The following is a 16,275-nucleotide window of genomic DNA, read 5'->3' on the forward strand; positions in this document are numbered from 1 at the left end:
TAGACCTCCACACTGATCACCCCTGTCTGTACACTCTCCCTGCCTTCCACCAGCACACCTGAACTACAGTGCTGGCAGAGGGACACAGGAAAGGTGACCCTGAGAGACTCTGGAAGGAAGGTCTCCTGGGACTTGGTGAAGTGAAGAAGGCATCGAGGCAACATCAGAGTTTCAATTCTTGGAAGAACATTGGGGTTGCTGACATAAATGGAAGGCTTTGGCCTCTGGTTCCTTGCCTTACCATCCAGGGACAGCACCGTACCTAAGGTAGGATGCTGGGTAGGTATCAGGTCAGGACTGGGTTTATGCATTTCTCCAGTCCCTAGAGTAGGTTTTGCACAGTTGATTGCCACCACAGACTTCCACGGAACATGTACCCTGCATAAGCTGTGTTAGTCCTCCTCGCTGTTCCCACCTCAGGGCCTTTGCAGTAGCTTTTCCCCTGCCAGGCTCATTCCTCCCCAGGATCCACAAGGTCTTCTCCTGGCTCCTTCAAAGTCTTCCTCAAATCTCATATTCTAAGTGACCACTTTCCCTCTCTGGCACTCATGATCCAATATACACTTTCTGTATATTATAGCTGCACTACATAGGTTAGTTGATCTATTGGTTATTGTCTATCCTCACTGAAATGTGATATCCAAAAGACCAAGGATTTTTAAAAAATGTTTTTCTCTCCATTGTTTACCAGATACCTAGAAGAGAGCACAGCGTGGCCTTAGAAGCGGCTCGATTGTATTTTCTGAGGACTGACTAAGTGTGGGTTGAAGTGTGTAGGCAACAAGGAAGGATGAAACTGAGGGAATGGGGATTGTGTAACTCCATGCCAAGCCCTGAAGCTGACAAAGGCATTCAAATCCATGTTTAAAGGAGTACAGTACCAGCCATGCAGACTTGTGTTGCAAGCTGGATTCTGTCTGAGAGGCTCTAGGATTTGAACCTTACTCTAAATAGAGCTAAAGATAAAACCAGGTATGCACGTGACCCTCTGGTTCTCAGTGTGGAAGGTTTTCTAAGACATACCATCTCCCCACCCAATATGGCAGAGCTTGCTGATTTAAAACACATGAATGATTGAACCAGTTCCCACAGAGAGAACAAAGAGATGCATAATCCTTTCCCCAAATATTTGTTCGCTGCCCCAGAGCTATGAGTTGACAGTTGTTCAACATGGACCAGGTTACCAAATGAGTCTGCAGAAATCTCCTTCTCTGGAAATTCTTTAGAAGAGCAATGTGCTTTCTCTCTAGCCAGGGACATTCTCTTGATGCCAAGTTGTACGGGGTGAGTTTACTAAGCTGCTTTCTTTTCCCATTAATAAGAATATAAATAATAATCCTCAGGTCACCGGGTCAAGCTCCAGGGAACTTCTGGGTAGTGTGACCCTGACAGCCATCTTTCTGGGATGGTTTAGATGGTTTAGGAAGGCTGGAGTATGGGGGTGGCCCTCAGCTCTGGATAAAAAGGACTGTAAGGCATTTTCCATAAGTTTTTTGATTTATTAAGTTTGTATTAAGTTTGTAAAGTTAGTGTAAGGCTGGGGAAGTAATAGTGGCTACCTAGCTAAATCAGGTTTAAATTCTTATTGCCATTTTTTTTTTACTTCCTTGTGAATGGTCTGTGTTTTAGAGGTGGAACCATTAAGCCTCTGTGCCGAAAAGCCATGATTTCGATGTAGAACTCCATAGGTCTTCACAGGGCATTCATAAAATAGATAGAAGAAAACATTTTTCTCCATGCTACTGGAGGGTTACTCCCAGCGTAAACTCTCAGATCTGGGTCCATGCAATATTCTAATGCTGTTCTCCTTGCCTATTGCTTTTATATGTGCTTACTGACACATAGCATGCTGTACTTTGTACATAAAAATATTCTACGCACACAAGAAGACCCTGAGTGATTTTTCTATGCTGTACATTTCCTACCAAGTTGTACAGGATGCACATTGCTTGAATCCTGTGACCCTCACCTGGGTTGTGCCTCCTACCCTTAGGAAGCAGTGTCAGAAAGGCAATGAGATCAGAGCAGGAGTGGTGGAGCTGGGACCAGGTAGCTCTTTGAACACCACCTATTGTGTCTGTTTCTATTCCAGTGCTGTCAAAGATTTGGAGTTGTGTTGAGTCATCTACATTTTCTTACCAGTTCTTCTTTTGACTCACTGCAGACCTGTGCACAACAGGCTTAACCATAGCAAATGTGCACTCCATGGGCACCGGGGCTAAAAGGGCCACGCAGCAAGTAGAAGTTAGGGCTGGCTCAGAGACTGATTAATGTCCCACATGTTCAACCAGGATTGGAGGCAGCCAGATTACCCTAATAAAAGCTGCTGTTTATTGTGCACTGAGTGCCAGATGTTGAGCTAATCACAGTGTATTTTGCTGAATTCTTGTAACATCATTGGGAGATGCAGATATAGGCAATAGCTTTCTGCAACCAAGGAAACAGTTGTGTGCCTTTCTGGAGTCATATTGCTAAGTAGCAGAGCCAGGCTTTAAGGTAAAGTTAGTGTAAGGCTGGGGAAGTAATGGTGGCTACCTTGTTGAATCAGGTATAGCTACTCAGGAGTCTGTCCTCAGTGCCATTGGTCTTAACTGCCATCCACTGATTTCCAAGCCAGGTTGGAGGGACATTTCAGGCAGAGGAAGCCACGTCTGTAAATGCTATGGAGATCTAAACAGCAAGGCAAGGAACAGCTGGAATGTCTGGAATTTTGTACTATATCCTGCCTTGAGCCACAGAACCAGGGTGGCAGAGCTAGGATTGAATCCTGTTTTGTGACTCATTGTCATGAGGCCATGCTGCTATCACGGAATAGGTTTGGTGCTGTAGGGCAAAGGTGTTGTCAGTGACCACAGAAGGATCACTAGCAAATGTATTTCCTAAAGAGAACAGGCTCTCTCCTTAGGTGCGTCCCTTGGGCAAGGAAATTCTTTGATAATAAAGGTGAATGGTATGATATAACGGAACACAGGATCTGAGTTTGAATTCTAGCATGATTGTCTGCTAGCTGTGTGCTTAACTTCTCTGTGCCCACTAGCTCACCCTTCCCCTTTATAAAATGCAAATACTAAATGTGTCTTTTAGCAGGTTTTGTAAGGATTAAGTAAGATGGGTTATATAAATATTGCACATAGGAGATGCTCAACATATGATAGCAGGTTAATATTTATTTATAATATGATTTGAAAAAACAATGTTTTTTTTGGTTGGAAATTTCCAACAATTGTGTGTAGCTCTTATTTGAGGAACATATTAAATAGTAAGAAATAGAATCCAAAATTACAAGTCTGTTTTTCCCAAACAGGAAAAAGAATTGTACTTTTTAAGATGAATTTCACCAAATGGGGGCAGTCATTTTAGTATTTTGGGGTAGACTTTTATGGGATAGAAAATGTTATTGTCCTATTTTAAGTTAGTGGAAAATGTTCAAGGTTATGTTTGCTCATGTTTTTTTCAACAAAGAAAACCATAGAAAAAATTTAAAATATAATTAATCAGTAGATATTCTACAACTGTAAAAATTACACAAAGTGAAAAAATCTCTCCTCTAACTGCAGTTCTACCCTCAAACACCATTAACAATTTTTAAAAAATTTTTGCCTGATTAACAGATTATGGATATCTTTCCATTTTGTCTTTTATGGCTTAAATTTTTATTTTAAATATTTAACAGCTTTATAATTTATATATCATGAAACACATTCATTATAAATGTATAATTCAATCATCTTAGTAAATTTGCTTAGTTGTACAATCATGACCATAATCCAATTTTAAAACTTTTATTCTTCTGAAGAAGTTCATTTGTGCCTTTTTAGTGTCAATTCTCAGCTCTAGTTGAAGGTAAATATTTTTCAGCTTTCTGTCATTATAGTTGTTCTCTTTAGAAATTCCACATAAGTAGAATCATACAATAGGTATTATTTTGTGTCTGGCTCTTTTCACTTCTCCTGGTTTTAAGGTTCACCCATGTTGTTGCCATATCAGTAATTACTACCTTTTTCATGATGAGTAGTATTTCATTGTATGGAAATACCATACTTTATTTAACTTTTTGTTAAACTATGATGGACATTTGGTTTGATCCCAGCTTATTTGAGAGTGTATTAGCATGTTTCCCAACACTATAATAAAATGCCTGAGGCCAAGTAATGCATCAAGAAAAAAAAAGGTTTGTTTAACTCACAGTTCTGGAAGTTCAAGGGCATGGTGCTGGCCTCTGCTTGGCTCTGGCAAAGGCCTCATGACAGATAGCAGTGGTGGGAGCACATGTGGGAGGGAGAGAACTCATGGAAAGATAGGAAACCCAAAAGCACAGGGAGGGGACAGACTTGTTCTTTTTACAACAACACTCTTGTGAGAACTAAGTGCAGTCCACAAACAAACAAACAAACAAATAAATGAATAAATAAATAAATAAATAAATAAATAAATAAATAAATAAAATGCACCTGTGCCTTGGGAAAAGCATCCCCAGTGACCTCCTACTAGTCTCCACCTGGTAAGTTTTCCATCACCTCTCACATTACCATACTGGTGACCCAGTTTTCAATACATGAAAAAACCTTGAGGAAAAATCACATCCAAACCATGACATTCTGCCCCTGACCCCAAAGGTTAATGTTCTTCTCACAGTGCAAAATATAATCATTCTATCCTCAGTTGTCCCAAAATCTTAACTCATTACAGTATCACTCAAAAGTTCAAGCCCAAAGTCTTGTCTGAGACTCGAGACAAACTTTCTCAGCCGTGAGCCCCTATGAAATCAGAAAACAAATCACCATTCTTCCAAGTTACAATGGTGGGACAGACATAGGGTAAACATTCCTGTTCTGAAAGGGAAAAATAAAGAAGTACAAAGGCATAACTGACCCACAGCAGGACCTAAACCCAGAAAGGCAGACATTCAGTCTTAAAACTCAAGTCTTGCATCACATCCCTGCTATGATAAGGGGTGGGACCCCATAGCTTCTGGACTCCCCCTTCCCAAGAATTTTGGTTGCAGGTCACATGGTTACTCTCTCTGGGTGTCTCTGTCTGCTGTCTGCAGCTTCCCCAGCAGACATTATGCACTGCTGGCTGTTCTACCTTACAGTTGAGGCTGCACTTCCCTGGCTCCACTAGGCTTTTTCCCAGTAGAGTCTCTGCAGGAGATCTGATTGTGTGGCAGACTTCTGCCTGGCTTCCCTGGTTTTCCTTTAAAATGTTGGTGGAAACCACCATGATTCTGTAACTCTTGAACCCTGCGTACCATGTGCACACCACCAAGGTCTGCCACTAGCAGGAGTGGTACCTGGGCCTGCCAAGTGTCAGTTGCAACCACTGGGAAACACTTTGTCCACACAAAGCAAGAAGTAGAATCCCAACGCAGTCCTGGGCACTGAGTCCATGGAGAATGCCCTCAGCTTGGTCTCTGAAACAGTTATGCCCCTTCTTGATCTCTGGGGTTATTATGGGAGTTTGGCCTTAGATTTCTGAGAGGCCTTTAGGACCTCTCTCCTATATTATCTTGACTACTTTGCTAATCTAATCTCTTGAGCAAGCAGTCACTCACACCCTTACAGGCTTTTAAGTTGCTCTTTCCCTAGCAAGGCTAAAAATTTCCCAAATCTTTCCATTCTCCTTCCCTTTACTATAAATTATGCTGAAAAGAGCCAAAAACATCCACACAGATCCTTCTATATTTCGAAAAAACAAAAAGAACATCTAAAGAAGTTCTAAAGAAGTTCTTTTGTCACCCTAAGTCCATCACTTTTAAATTTGATCTTCCAAAAAGCTCTAGGGCATGGACACAGTTCATCTGAATTTTTTTTGTAAGAGTATAACAAAGAAAGCCTTTATTCCAGTTTCTAGTGGAATTCTCATTTTCATCTGATACTAATTTCCTAGTTTCCTTTACTTCTGAAGACTTACCCAAATCCCCTGTTATGCTCTGCATATATCATTGAAGACTTATTTTGGCCTCTTCCTCCAAACCCTTCTTATTTCTGCTCGTTACCCAGTTCTAAAGCCACTTCTACATTTTCAGTTATAATTATAGCTATGACCCCACTTCTTGGTACCGATTTTGTCTTAGTTTGTTTTTCATTACTATAATGAAATACCTGAGTCTAGGTAATATATCAAGAAAAGAGGTTTATTTACCTCATAGTACTAGAGTTTAAAGGGAACAGCCTTGGCTTCGACTTGGCTCTGGTGAAGGTCTCATGGTAGATGATATCACAGTGAAGGGGATACATGTGAGAGGGAGAGGTCACATGGCAATACAGGAAGCCATAAAATGGGAATGGGCCATTCTTATTCTTTCTTAACAGCCCTTCTTGTGAGAAATAACCTGGGTCCCACATAAACTAAATTAATGTCTTCTGAGTGTAGTGCCCCCAACATCTTCCCACTAGGCTTCATTTCTTAAAGATCCTACAACTTCTCATATCACCACACTGGGGACCAGGTTTCCCACAACAGTATTATAAATAAAGCTCCCATGAATATTCACTGATGAGTCTGTGGACATAAGCCCTCCCCACCATTAGGTATATATCTTGGAGGGTAGTTGCTGGGTTTTGTGGGTAAGTTGTATTTTTAAAAATTGCCAAATTTTCTTCCAGAATGACTGTATTTTACATTTGCATCTATACTGCGTCAGAGTTCCATTTTCCCCACAATTCCCTAACACTTGGTATTATTGGTCTGTGTGATTACAGCTGCTTTAGTAGGTATGTAGTGGTGTCTTATTGTGATTTTAACTTGCACTCCCTTAATGATTAATGTCATTGAACATTTCTTCGTGTGCATACTGACCAATTATATATCTTTTTGGTGGAGTGTTAATTTTATAATTGGCTATTATACTTTTGCTAAGTTATTTATGAGAATTCTTGATATAATCTACATTGAAGTATATTATCATATGGTTTGCATTTATTTTCTCCCAATCTAGTTTGTCTTTTCATTTTCCTAATCATTTATTATTTATTTTTAAATTTTTTTAATTGTCAGTGGACCCTTATTTTATTTATATGTGGTGCTGAGAATAGAACCCAGTGCTGCGTGCATGCTAGGCAAACACTCTACCACTGAGCAACAACCTCAGCCCTAATTATTTCTTTCTTTCTTTTTTTTTTTTTTTGCAAATTTTTTTACCACTTTTTTATTCTTTTCATTTTCAGTGATAAACTTTGGATCACTGTATCTTTTAGGATAATTGTTTCTTTTTAAGAAGAAGTTTTTAAAGTTCACAGATCAAATATATCAATTTTTATGTAATTTTAACTTTTAAGGAAATCTTTGTCTAATTCAAGGTCACAAAGATTTTCTTTGGCTTCCTTTTATAATTTTGTAGTTTTGGTTCTTCCATCTAGGGATAGGACACATTTTGAGCTAATGTTTGTGTATGGTGTTAGGTAAGAGTCTCAGTTTTTCTTTCTTTTTTTTTTTTTTTGCAGATAAACATTTAGTAAACATTTAGTTCTGGCATTATTGTCAGGCTGTCCTTTCCCTGTTCTCTTCTACTGATCAATAAATATATCCTTATGCTAATACCACCTTGACTTAGCAATGGTATGTTTATAGTAAATTTTGAAATCAAATAGCATAAATTTTCCAAATTTGTTTTTTCTGTTCCACCTTGCATTCCTGGGATAACTCTACATGTTCATGGTGTATAATGCCAACTTAATATGTTGTAAAACTTGTTTTGTTAATATTTTGTTAAGCAAGTTTGATGCCACATACTGGTCTACGTTGATGCCACATACTGGTCTCTGGTATTCTTTATTTTTCATGATGTCTTAATTTATCTTTGATATTAGGTTAATACTAGCCATGTAAAATTGTTGGAAAGTGTTTTCTCCTTTGCTATTCTAAATAAATTTGTATAGGTTTCATACTGTTTCTTCCTTTAATGTTTAATAAAATTCCCCGCTCCCCCAAACAATCTGGACCTGGAGTTAAGTTAGCTTGTTTTCTTGCTTACTTGCTTTCTTCCTTCCTGTTGTTAGCTCTCTTTTAAAAGTTTTGAGTATAAATTTAATTTTCCCAAAAATTTTTCTCACTTTGTCCTGTGACTTTGATCAATTTCTGTAGCCTAAAATGGTTATTTGTGATGATTTTGTCCAATTTTATACTTATATTTTGCTTAGATTTGCTTCTCTCTTCATGCCATCACACCCAGAAGTTGCTTCTATGTTCTTCATGGTGTTCCATCTTATAGATGTGCCATAGTTTATTTTCCAAAAACAATTTCTTGTTTTTAAATATCTTCTTATCAATAGTTTACTAAGATAGATTCCTAGAAATGGAGCTGTTGGGTCCAATGATATGCATATTTTTTATTTTAATGTATACCATCAAATTATTTTCCAAAATTTGTACTCAATAATTATGGTTAGCATAATGTTCAAGAAGACCCAATTTCCCATTTCTTGCCATTACCATATACTGTTAATCTTTAATATTTTTACCAATATAAAAATAAAAAATGGTATATTTTCATTTGCCTATCTAATTGTAGGACAGTTAGAAATATTTTCATATATAAACAATAGGCACTAGCTTAATTTCTAATAGATTGGTTGTCGTTTTCTCATTAATTTATAGGATCTTTGGTATTTGAGTGATATAGAACTCTTCTTATTTAGCTTATGTTGCAGATAATGTTTTATTTTGTTGTTCATTTTCTTCTTGTTAGAGCTTGTCTTCAAGCTGTCAAAAGCCCAGTGGTGTGATTTATGTTTTCGTTTGCTTTTAAAACAGAAAGTTGTACAAGGGATCGATGTAAACCAAATTCGAGGACTTGGGTTTGATGCCACGTGCTCTCTGGTTGTCTTGGATAAACAGTTTCGTCCTTTACCAGTAAACCAGGAAGGTAGGACATTCCTTTTCCTCTCCCTGGTGGGGGGAGACTGGCTGGGGTGGCCTTGGCTGATTGGTGAAACATCAGCCGCAGGTCTTCTACCACCAATGGGAGATGTGGAGGTGGAGGTGGAGGCCAGAAGTCAAAAGTTTGCAGAGCCTTCTGTGTGACTGAGATGCATTGGAGCTGGGTCAGGGAGGGACTTGGCTTCCTAAAGCTCAAGAGCCACAGTAGGGAGCAGATGGAGAATGTGGGGTCCTTCTGGGGTGAGCTGTCTTGAAGCAGACATGGTTTGGTTTTGTGGTGGGGAGTGCTGGTGTTTGCGGTGCTTGTGACATTCGTATACACTTTGACTTGTGTGGGTGCACCACGTCCAGTTAAAGGAACTAGAAAAGGGCAGGCAGGATGTGTACCCCATGGAAACTGGAAACAGATGGCCTCTCTTGTTTCACTAGTCATGCCAAAAACACTCACGTTCAATGATGGTGTTCTAATCGGTACTTGTGACTGTAGTAATGAGCTGTTTCAAATGTAGAGTGCCACTTGGGGCCAACATCAGAGATTTTTCTGGGGAATTTTAGCCAGTAGTGCTAGCACTAGGGTTGAACACCCAAGAATCTACACGAGTCAGAATTAAGTGGGCCAAGTTTGAGGAGAACAGCATGTGTGTGATAAACTCCTGTTGATATTTAATAATGTAATAAGGAGAAGACATTAGGGATGGTGGAGACTGCTGTTCTGGACATTACATGTTCCATCTAAGCAGGGGACCCTAGGCATTGCCCATCTGCGGTTGCCAACATAGCCATTAATTTGGAAGAAATTCTGTATTAGACTGTTGTGGACACTGTTATAGCACCTTTCTTACTGGTGACTGTGGGACAGAAGGGCACACTGGGACACACTGAGTTGGAGTCACACGGTGACTAGGGCTTAGCTCTTCAGCTGTGATTCCTGGGATGAATCACTTAACCTTTGAATATCTGTTTTCTCCTGTGAGAGAACTGGAAGAATGAAACAGTAGCTCCACTAAGAGAAGCAAGCATCTGATCCCTGAAAGCTCAGGAAAGTTTCTTCTGTTGGTTTATGTGTTCTTCAGGTCAAGGGAATGTGTTCCATTCACTTGTGTGGAGCAGTGATAATTATAAATGGCCTGGGCTGAAAACGTCTGTAAGGGAGTGAGCGGCTAGAGCGTGGTGGTAATGACCACCTTTTACACACGCACACTGACAGCCCCTCCTTTTCTCGATACATTTCTAGCACCTACTATGTGCTATACTAAGTCCTATCTTATTGAGTGTTGGGACATCAAAGATGAATCTGAATGATCCCTGCCTTCAGTGGTCATTCAAGTTGGCCTTGTTCTGGCCAGTTGGATGGGCAGCTGCAGTCTGGGCCACTCTAGAGAACAGAGGCCTGAGGAGTGGTGGTGGGCCCGCAGACCCCAGGCCAGCAGCAGCAGCAGAGTCTTGGGGAAGGCTGCCAGCACTTCCTGTATTGGCCCAGTGAGTCAAGCAGTTGTCTGTCAAGGATACACTAGGAGGAAGTCTCATCTTGGCTGGGACTTTAAATCTTAAAAGTCCTAAATTTCAATGAATCTATATTGTCTGATTGACTAAAATTTGTTTTGTTTTGCTTTTAAACTGACTGTGCATTAGTACTAACTGGAGATCTTTTTCATAATTACCATTCATGAGTCTTACCCCCAAGATTCATGTTCACTTGGCTTAGGGTGGAGCTAAGGCATGGCCATTTTTTTTAAAAAAGTTTCCTTGGTAACTCTGATATTTGGAGAATCTCTGGGTGCAGATGAGTGGACAGTTAAAACATCAGGAACAGACATCTGAAGCGGGAGAAGAGGGTTCCTTGTTAACCCAGTTGAACACCCCTAGATGCCATCTTCCATGGTCGAATTGCCACCCGTTAACAGGTCCTCTATTAAAGAGGGAGCTAGGTTACAACCCTAATTATAAGTGTTGAAATAATTTTATTCTACCTGAAAAGTTAAAATGTACCCATTCATCAGCTGTACCCAGCTACCAGTGCCCACACCAGTTTCTTGCCTTTCAACAGATTATATTAAGTTGGATCCTACCTGAGGTGGATTATTCTTTGCTCAAAAATGAAATCAGAATATTAAGATGGTTTAAAGATTCTTTAAAGACTGCTTCTGCCTGCAAGGCAGGGACCTACTCTGAGTTGGTTGACTGGAGTAACCGTGAGGAACAGGGAGGGAGTGGGTTACAGAAGTGACAAGCAGGGAGTGGGGTCACGGAGATGACGGATAACCCCAGTCACCGTGAACACCAAATCTACAAGGTTGGCAGGGGTGCTGTCGTCTTTAGATGTTAACCAAAAAATTACCCTATGTAAATGTATGATTACACAAATGGCATGCCTCTACTTCATGTACAAACAGAGAAACAAGATATATCCCATTTGTTTACAATAAAATAAATTAAAAAAAATAATTTTAAAAAAGAACAAAAAAATATACTGATATCATAAAATATTCTCAAAGCAGTTCAGGCCAACTGAGTTCAACAAATATTTGTTGATTGTCTGTTGAGAGGAAATTTCTATGCTAGGTTTTGGAAATCCAAATAGGGATAGATATAATCTCAAAATATAACCTGAATATTACCTGAAATTTTAAACACAATGTGGTAAGAAGTAAGATAGGGGTAGGTGCAATAAACATTGGCAACACTGATTTCAACCTAGTGATTTAGGCACAAGGTTTACTAAAGCCAACCTTAAAACAGCAGAGAGAGAGGGCATGGGGAGAATCCAGACAGACAATCATGATATTTACAGATGTATTAGAAAGCATGTTACATGAAGCTTGACTTATGGAGCATAACATGCAAATCATGGGAGGAAAGACTGAAGAGGGAGGTTAAAGCAAGAATGTGGAGAGGTTCCTATGTGATTATAGGGGCTCAAACTTCATATGCATGTAATGATTATTATTAAAGATTTAATGCATTAGAGTAAAACAAAATAAAGATAAAAAAATAAATGAAGCACCATAGTTGGGAAGATGGAGTCCCGCTGTACCATGAAGTGATCTTGTCAGTTTCTCCTCGGTCTTTCCTGCTCTGAAGGTCAGAACAGCCCCTGTTGGACCTGGTGCAGTTGCTGCTGCTTCCACCCCCGCACCCTAACAGGCTCAGAGCCTAGCTCTGGTTGTGTCACCCCAGTAGGAAGCCCTTGGGAGCAGGAGAGCCCAGGGTGACACCTGGGATTGGGGAAGGTGTAAGTGCCTACACTTCTCTGGGCAACAAAATTTTCATATTTGGATGTTTCGGGGTTCGTGGCGACGTTTTTGTCCTCAAGTGGGCCAGAAACACATCCTGTGAGGTGTTCAAGGTTTTCATTAAGTAAATACACGGATGTATCATCTGTCCTTGGGTAAGCTGTACAACTCAAGTTCTGCTCTGCCAACTGCCTCAGATTCTCCTAGAACACCCTGCGTCTGCTCTGTGCCGTTCCCCGCGCTCTCACCTGCGGTCTCTTGCCTCGTGCCTCTTTCCTCATGCTCCCTTCACCTGATGACCACTGGCCAGTCATTTTTAGAATTAAATAAAAGCTCCCCTGCCTCCTGGGATCTCTGTGCAGCTTCAGATGCAGCCAGCTGCAGCCTTCTATGAGCTGCACCTGTTTCAAGCCCAGCCCTTCTTTTTTAAAAAATTTGTTCTAATTAGTCATACATGACAGCAGAATGCATTTCAATTCATTGTACACAAATGGAGTACGACTTTTCATTTCTCTGGTTGTACATGATGTAGAGTCATACCATTTGGGCAATCATACAGATAGTGATGTCTGTCTCATTCCACCTTCTTTCCCCTGCTGCCCCCTTCTCTCCCCTCCTCTCCCCTCCCCTCGTTCTCTTCTGCCCAATCCAAAGTTTCTCCATTCTTTCCTGTACCGTACTGATTATGTATCAGTACTGATTATATCATTATGTATCAGTATCCATTTATCAGAGAAAACATTTGGCCTTTGGTGTTTTGGGATTGGCTTATCTCACTTAGCATGATATTCTCCAACTCCATCCATTTACCTGAAAATGTGAAAATTTTATTTTCCTTTAGGCTGAGTAATATTTCATTGTGTATATATACCACATTTTCTTGATCCGTTCATCTATTGAAGGGCATCTTGGTTGGTTCCACAATCTAGCTATTGTGAATTGAGCATAAACATTGATGTAGCTGCATCACTGTAGTATGCTGGTTTTAAGTCCTTTGGGTATAGGCTGAGGAGTGGGACAACTGGGTCAAATGGTGGTTCCATTCCAAGTTTTCTAAGGAATCTCCATACTGCTTTCCCAAATAAGCCCAGCACTTCTGTTCTGACAGTCCATGCACTACACATGCTCCTTATGGGCAGAGGTGAAGGCACATTCTTGGAATCCCCAGATCCAACAGTGCACCTGGCATGTAGTAAATGCTCAATAAAAGACTAAACAAACTTTGGTTGAGTCATTTATTTGTGATTTTCTATGAGAACTGAAGAGGGATTAACTTCTCAGCTTTTGTCTAAAATGAAAAAAAAAATCATAATAAACACTGAAAATAATCATAATAAACACTGGAAAGTGATTCTGTATAGTTCTCATTGTTCTCATTGTGTTGTTCTTACTACAGAAGCTGTTGATTGAGAAGCTGATTGGCTTCTCTTTCCTGTTAGAAGTTTAGCAACATGGGTTTCTGAATTGCAGCAATTGTAGATACATCCTCTACAATGTTTAAGAAACTGTACTGATTTTACCACCCAACCACACATGTACCCACATTTGGATTTCCTGATGGTTCTGCATAGAACCTGGACATCAGTGTTTTTTGAAAGCTGTCCAGGTAATTCTCATGTATGCCTCGGACTGAGAAGCAGAGCCTCCAGCAATTCTCTTATAAAGTAGAACCAGTCTGCTATTAACAAAAAAGATTTTTTGACATACCTGTGGTGCTTTGTCTTACTTTCCGAGTATTGCAAAACTGTTTTGGGATCTAAAATCTTTCCAATCAGGCAAATCAGTGACTGAGACTTGTAATTTGTTTCCCACCTAGATATTTTCTTAGGTTGGCTTTTTGTTTTCTTTTAGTTTTAAAATGATTTTTCAAAGATATGGAAGAGTAAATAAAATAAATTAACAGGGACTAAGGATAAAAATAAAATTTTTCCTTATTTAAAAGAAGACCTAAAGCACTGCTCACAAATTGCTTTTGTATATGTATATACCCACAACAGCAGCAATTTGTGCCATTTTAAAATGACTCACCTATATCATGTCATGTGGATTATGTTTTAACTCTAGTTTATTCCTTTTGCAAGTTCTGTGCACAGATCTGGTTGCAAGGCACCTGTGTATTTCCCAGGTGCATGCCACTGGACACATCTTCAACCCCTGCATCTCAGTTTGTTGTTGAAAAACAGGAATGATAGTTCTTCTACTGGAGGGGTGGCTTTAAGGACTAAATAAGCAGATGTGTGCATAATGTTTAGCACAGGGCTTGGGAGACATGCAAGCACAGGCAATGAAAATTTGCAGGCTGGGGAGATAACTCAGTTGGTGGAATGCTCGCCTTGCATGCACAAGGCCCTGGGGTCAATCCCCAGCACCGCACACACCCTAACAACAACAACAACAACAATGTGCTATTAGCAGGGTATGGGGTTGCTGCAGTACTTTTGCCACCAAGTAACATAATGCGTGATGGGGCCTGGATTAGTAGCTGATGGCCCTGTTGTCTTTCCCCTAATCATCTCTCAGGCATATTCATTGCTTTGTGACTGTGGGAGGAATATAGTTTGCCCATCAGGACATGGTGAATTCACATTGGCTGGGGAAGAGAGGGAGGGATTGTCACTCTATGGGGACAGCACAGGGGAGGCTGGATGTGAGGGACAGTGCTCTTTTCCAGTGGATTTTTGGTCTGTTTCTTACAATTTACTCCTGCAAGTCTACCAAGGGATGGAGACTCACTGAGTCCCTCATGTGCATTATCACTTATTTAATGAATGAAGGCTCTTAGTTATTCCTCATGTGCTATTCAGTATTGTTACTCCCATTGTATGGATAAGGTCACTAGGCTAGGAGAAGCCTAGTAACCTTCTGGCTGTATCTTCCTCCTCTTCAGCTTGCATTCACCATTAGGTCAGCCTGACCCCAAACTCCTGTCCTTCCCACTCCACCAAACCAACTGATACAATGACAGTTTAAAAAAAAAAACCAAAAACAAACCCTAAATGAGCCAGTTTTAATAAACTGACTATAAAAAGTGAAAGTAGAAGCAGATAAATGCCAGGGATAGCTGCGAGATGCATTATAGCATCAAAACAATTCTCCATGTACACAGGAGGCAGATCTGCAGATGGACCATGTCAGTCTTATTTCATCGGCTCTTCTCAGTGTGCATTCAGAAGTGTTGTTCTAGAACAGTGATGAGAAAGGAAGGGGACAAGTTGAGGGAATGAATGAAACAGTGATCATGGTTTTAGGGTGGAGGGTTACCCCTGGGGTTGTGGTCAGGGAGCAGGTGACTGAAGGGGCCTGCGGGGTGTGGGACTGCGCATTATCAGCCTTGCAAGTGTCCTTTCCCCTTCTTCATAGACCCGATTGCAGAAATTGTGCAGTATATCGCTCCAGAATCCATCATCGCCCCTTGAAGAAGGAAAAGCATGCATGTCTGCGTTCACTGCTCTCTGACTTTGTCTCCATTGGTCTCTCTCTCACTTCTGCTAGGGGATTCCCATCGAAATGTCATCATGTGGCTGGACCACCGAGCCATCAGTCAGGTGCAGAGGATCAATGAGACGAAGCACAGTGTCCTCCAGTATGTGGGGGGCGTGATGTCTGTGGAAATGCAGGCGCCAAAGCTTCTGTGGCTGAAAGAGGTGAGCGCACAGGGACGAGGGGAGGGTACTCACAGACGTAGAGCGTTCCATTAATTGTGGGTTCGTATTACCAGATACCTTGCTAAGAAGTCTGCAGTGTCGGAGTTTTCTTCGCAGCCTCTGAGGAAGGTTGATCCTCTTGTATTGATTAGGTTACAGTTAAGTCAGCCTGTGGTTTTCATTGTTTTTAAACATTTTTTTTTTGCGGTGCTGGGGTTTGAACCCAGGGCCTTGTGCTTGTAAGGCAAGCACTCTACCAACGGAGCTATCTCCACAGCCCTTAAATTTGTTTTTATTGGTGCATTATAGTTGTTCATATCCATGATGGGATTTGTTGATATATTTGTACGTGCATACAATGTAACACTACAATTTGGCCAATATCACTCCCCAGCACTTCCCCTTCCTTCCATACCTCCCAGTCCTTGGTCCCTTTCCTCTGCTGATCTCCCTTTGATTTTCATGACACAACCCCCCCCCCCCCAACCCCCGCTTCTTTTCCTTTTTCTTCTCTAACT

General features: G+C 40.6%; 1 protein-coding gene across 14 annotated transcripts in view; it reads left to right on the forward strand.

The window, feature by feature from the left end:
- FGGY (FGGY carbohydrate kinase domain containing) overlaps positions 1-16,275 on the forward strand; it is a 411,751-nt gene that overhangs the window by 24,638 nt on the left and 370,838 nt on the right. For 10 of the 14 annotated variants that reach the window (XR_013757719.1, XR_013757720.1, XM_079103863.1 and 7 more), the window contains exons 3-4: positions 8,755-8,866; positions 15,606-15,757. The exons of 1 other annotated variant lie outside the window; for it this stretch is intronic. Coding sequence is in view for 9 of the 13 variants with exons in the window: in XM_079103863.1 (XP_078959989.1) it covers positions 8,755-8,866; positions 15,606-15,757 (264 nt within the window). In the remaining 4 variants the exon portion in view is untranslated. Of the gene's footprint in view, positions 1-8,754; positions 8,867-15,605; positions 15,758-16,275 lie in introns of those variants that run through there. 3 more of the 14 variants (XM_079103858.1, XM_079103859.1, XM_079103860.1) reach the window with 3 other exon arrangements.

The sequence above is a fragment of the Sciurus vulgaris genome (assembly GCF_902686455.1).
Source record: "Sciurus vulgaris genome assembly, chromosome: 1".
Classification (NCBI taxonomy): domain Eukaryota; kingdom Metazoa; phylum Chordata; class Mammalia; order Rodentia; family Sciuridae; genus Sciurus; species Sciurus vulgaris.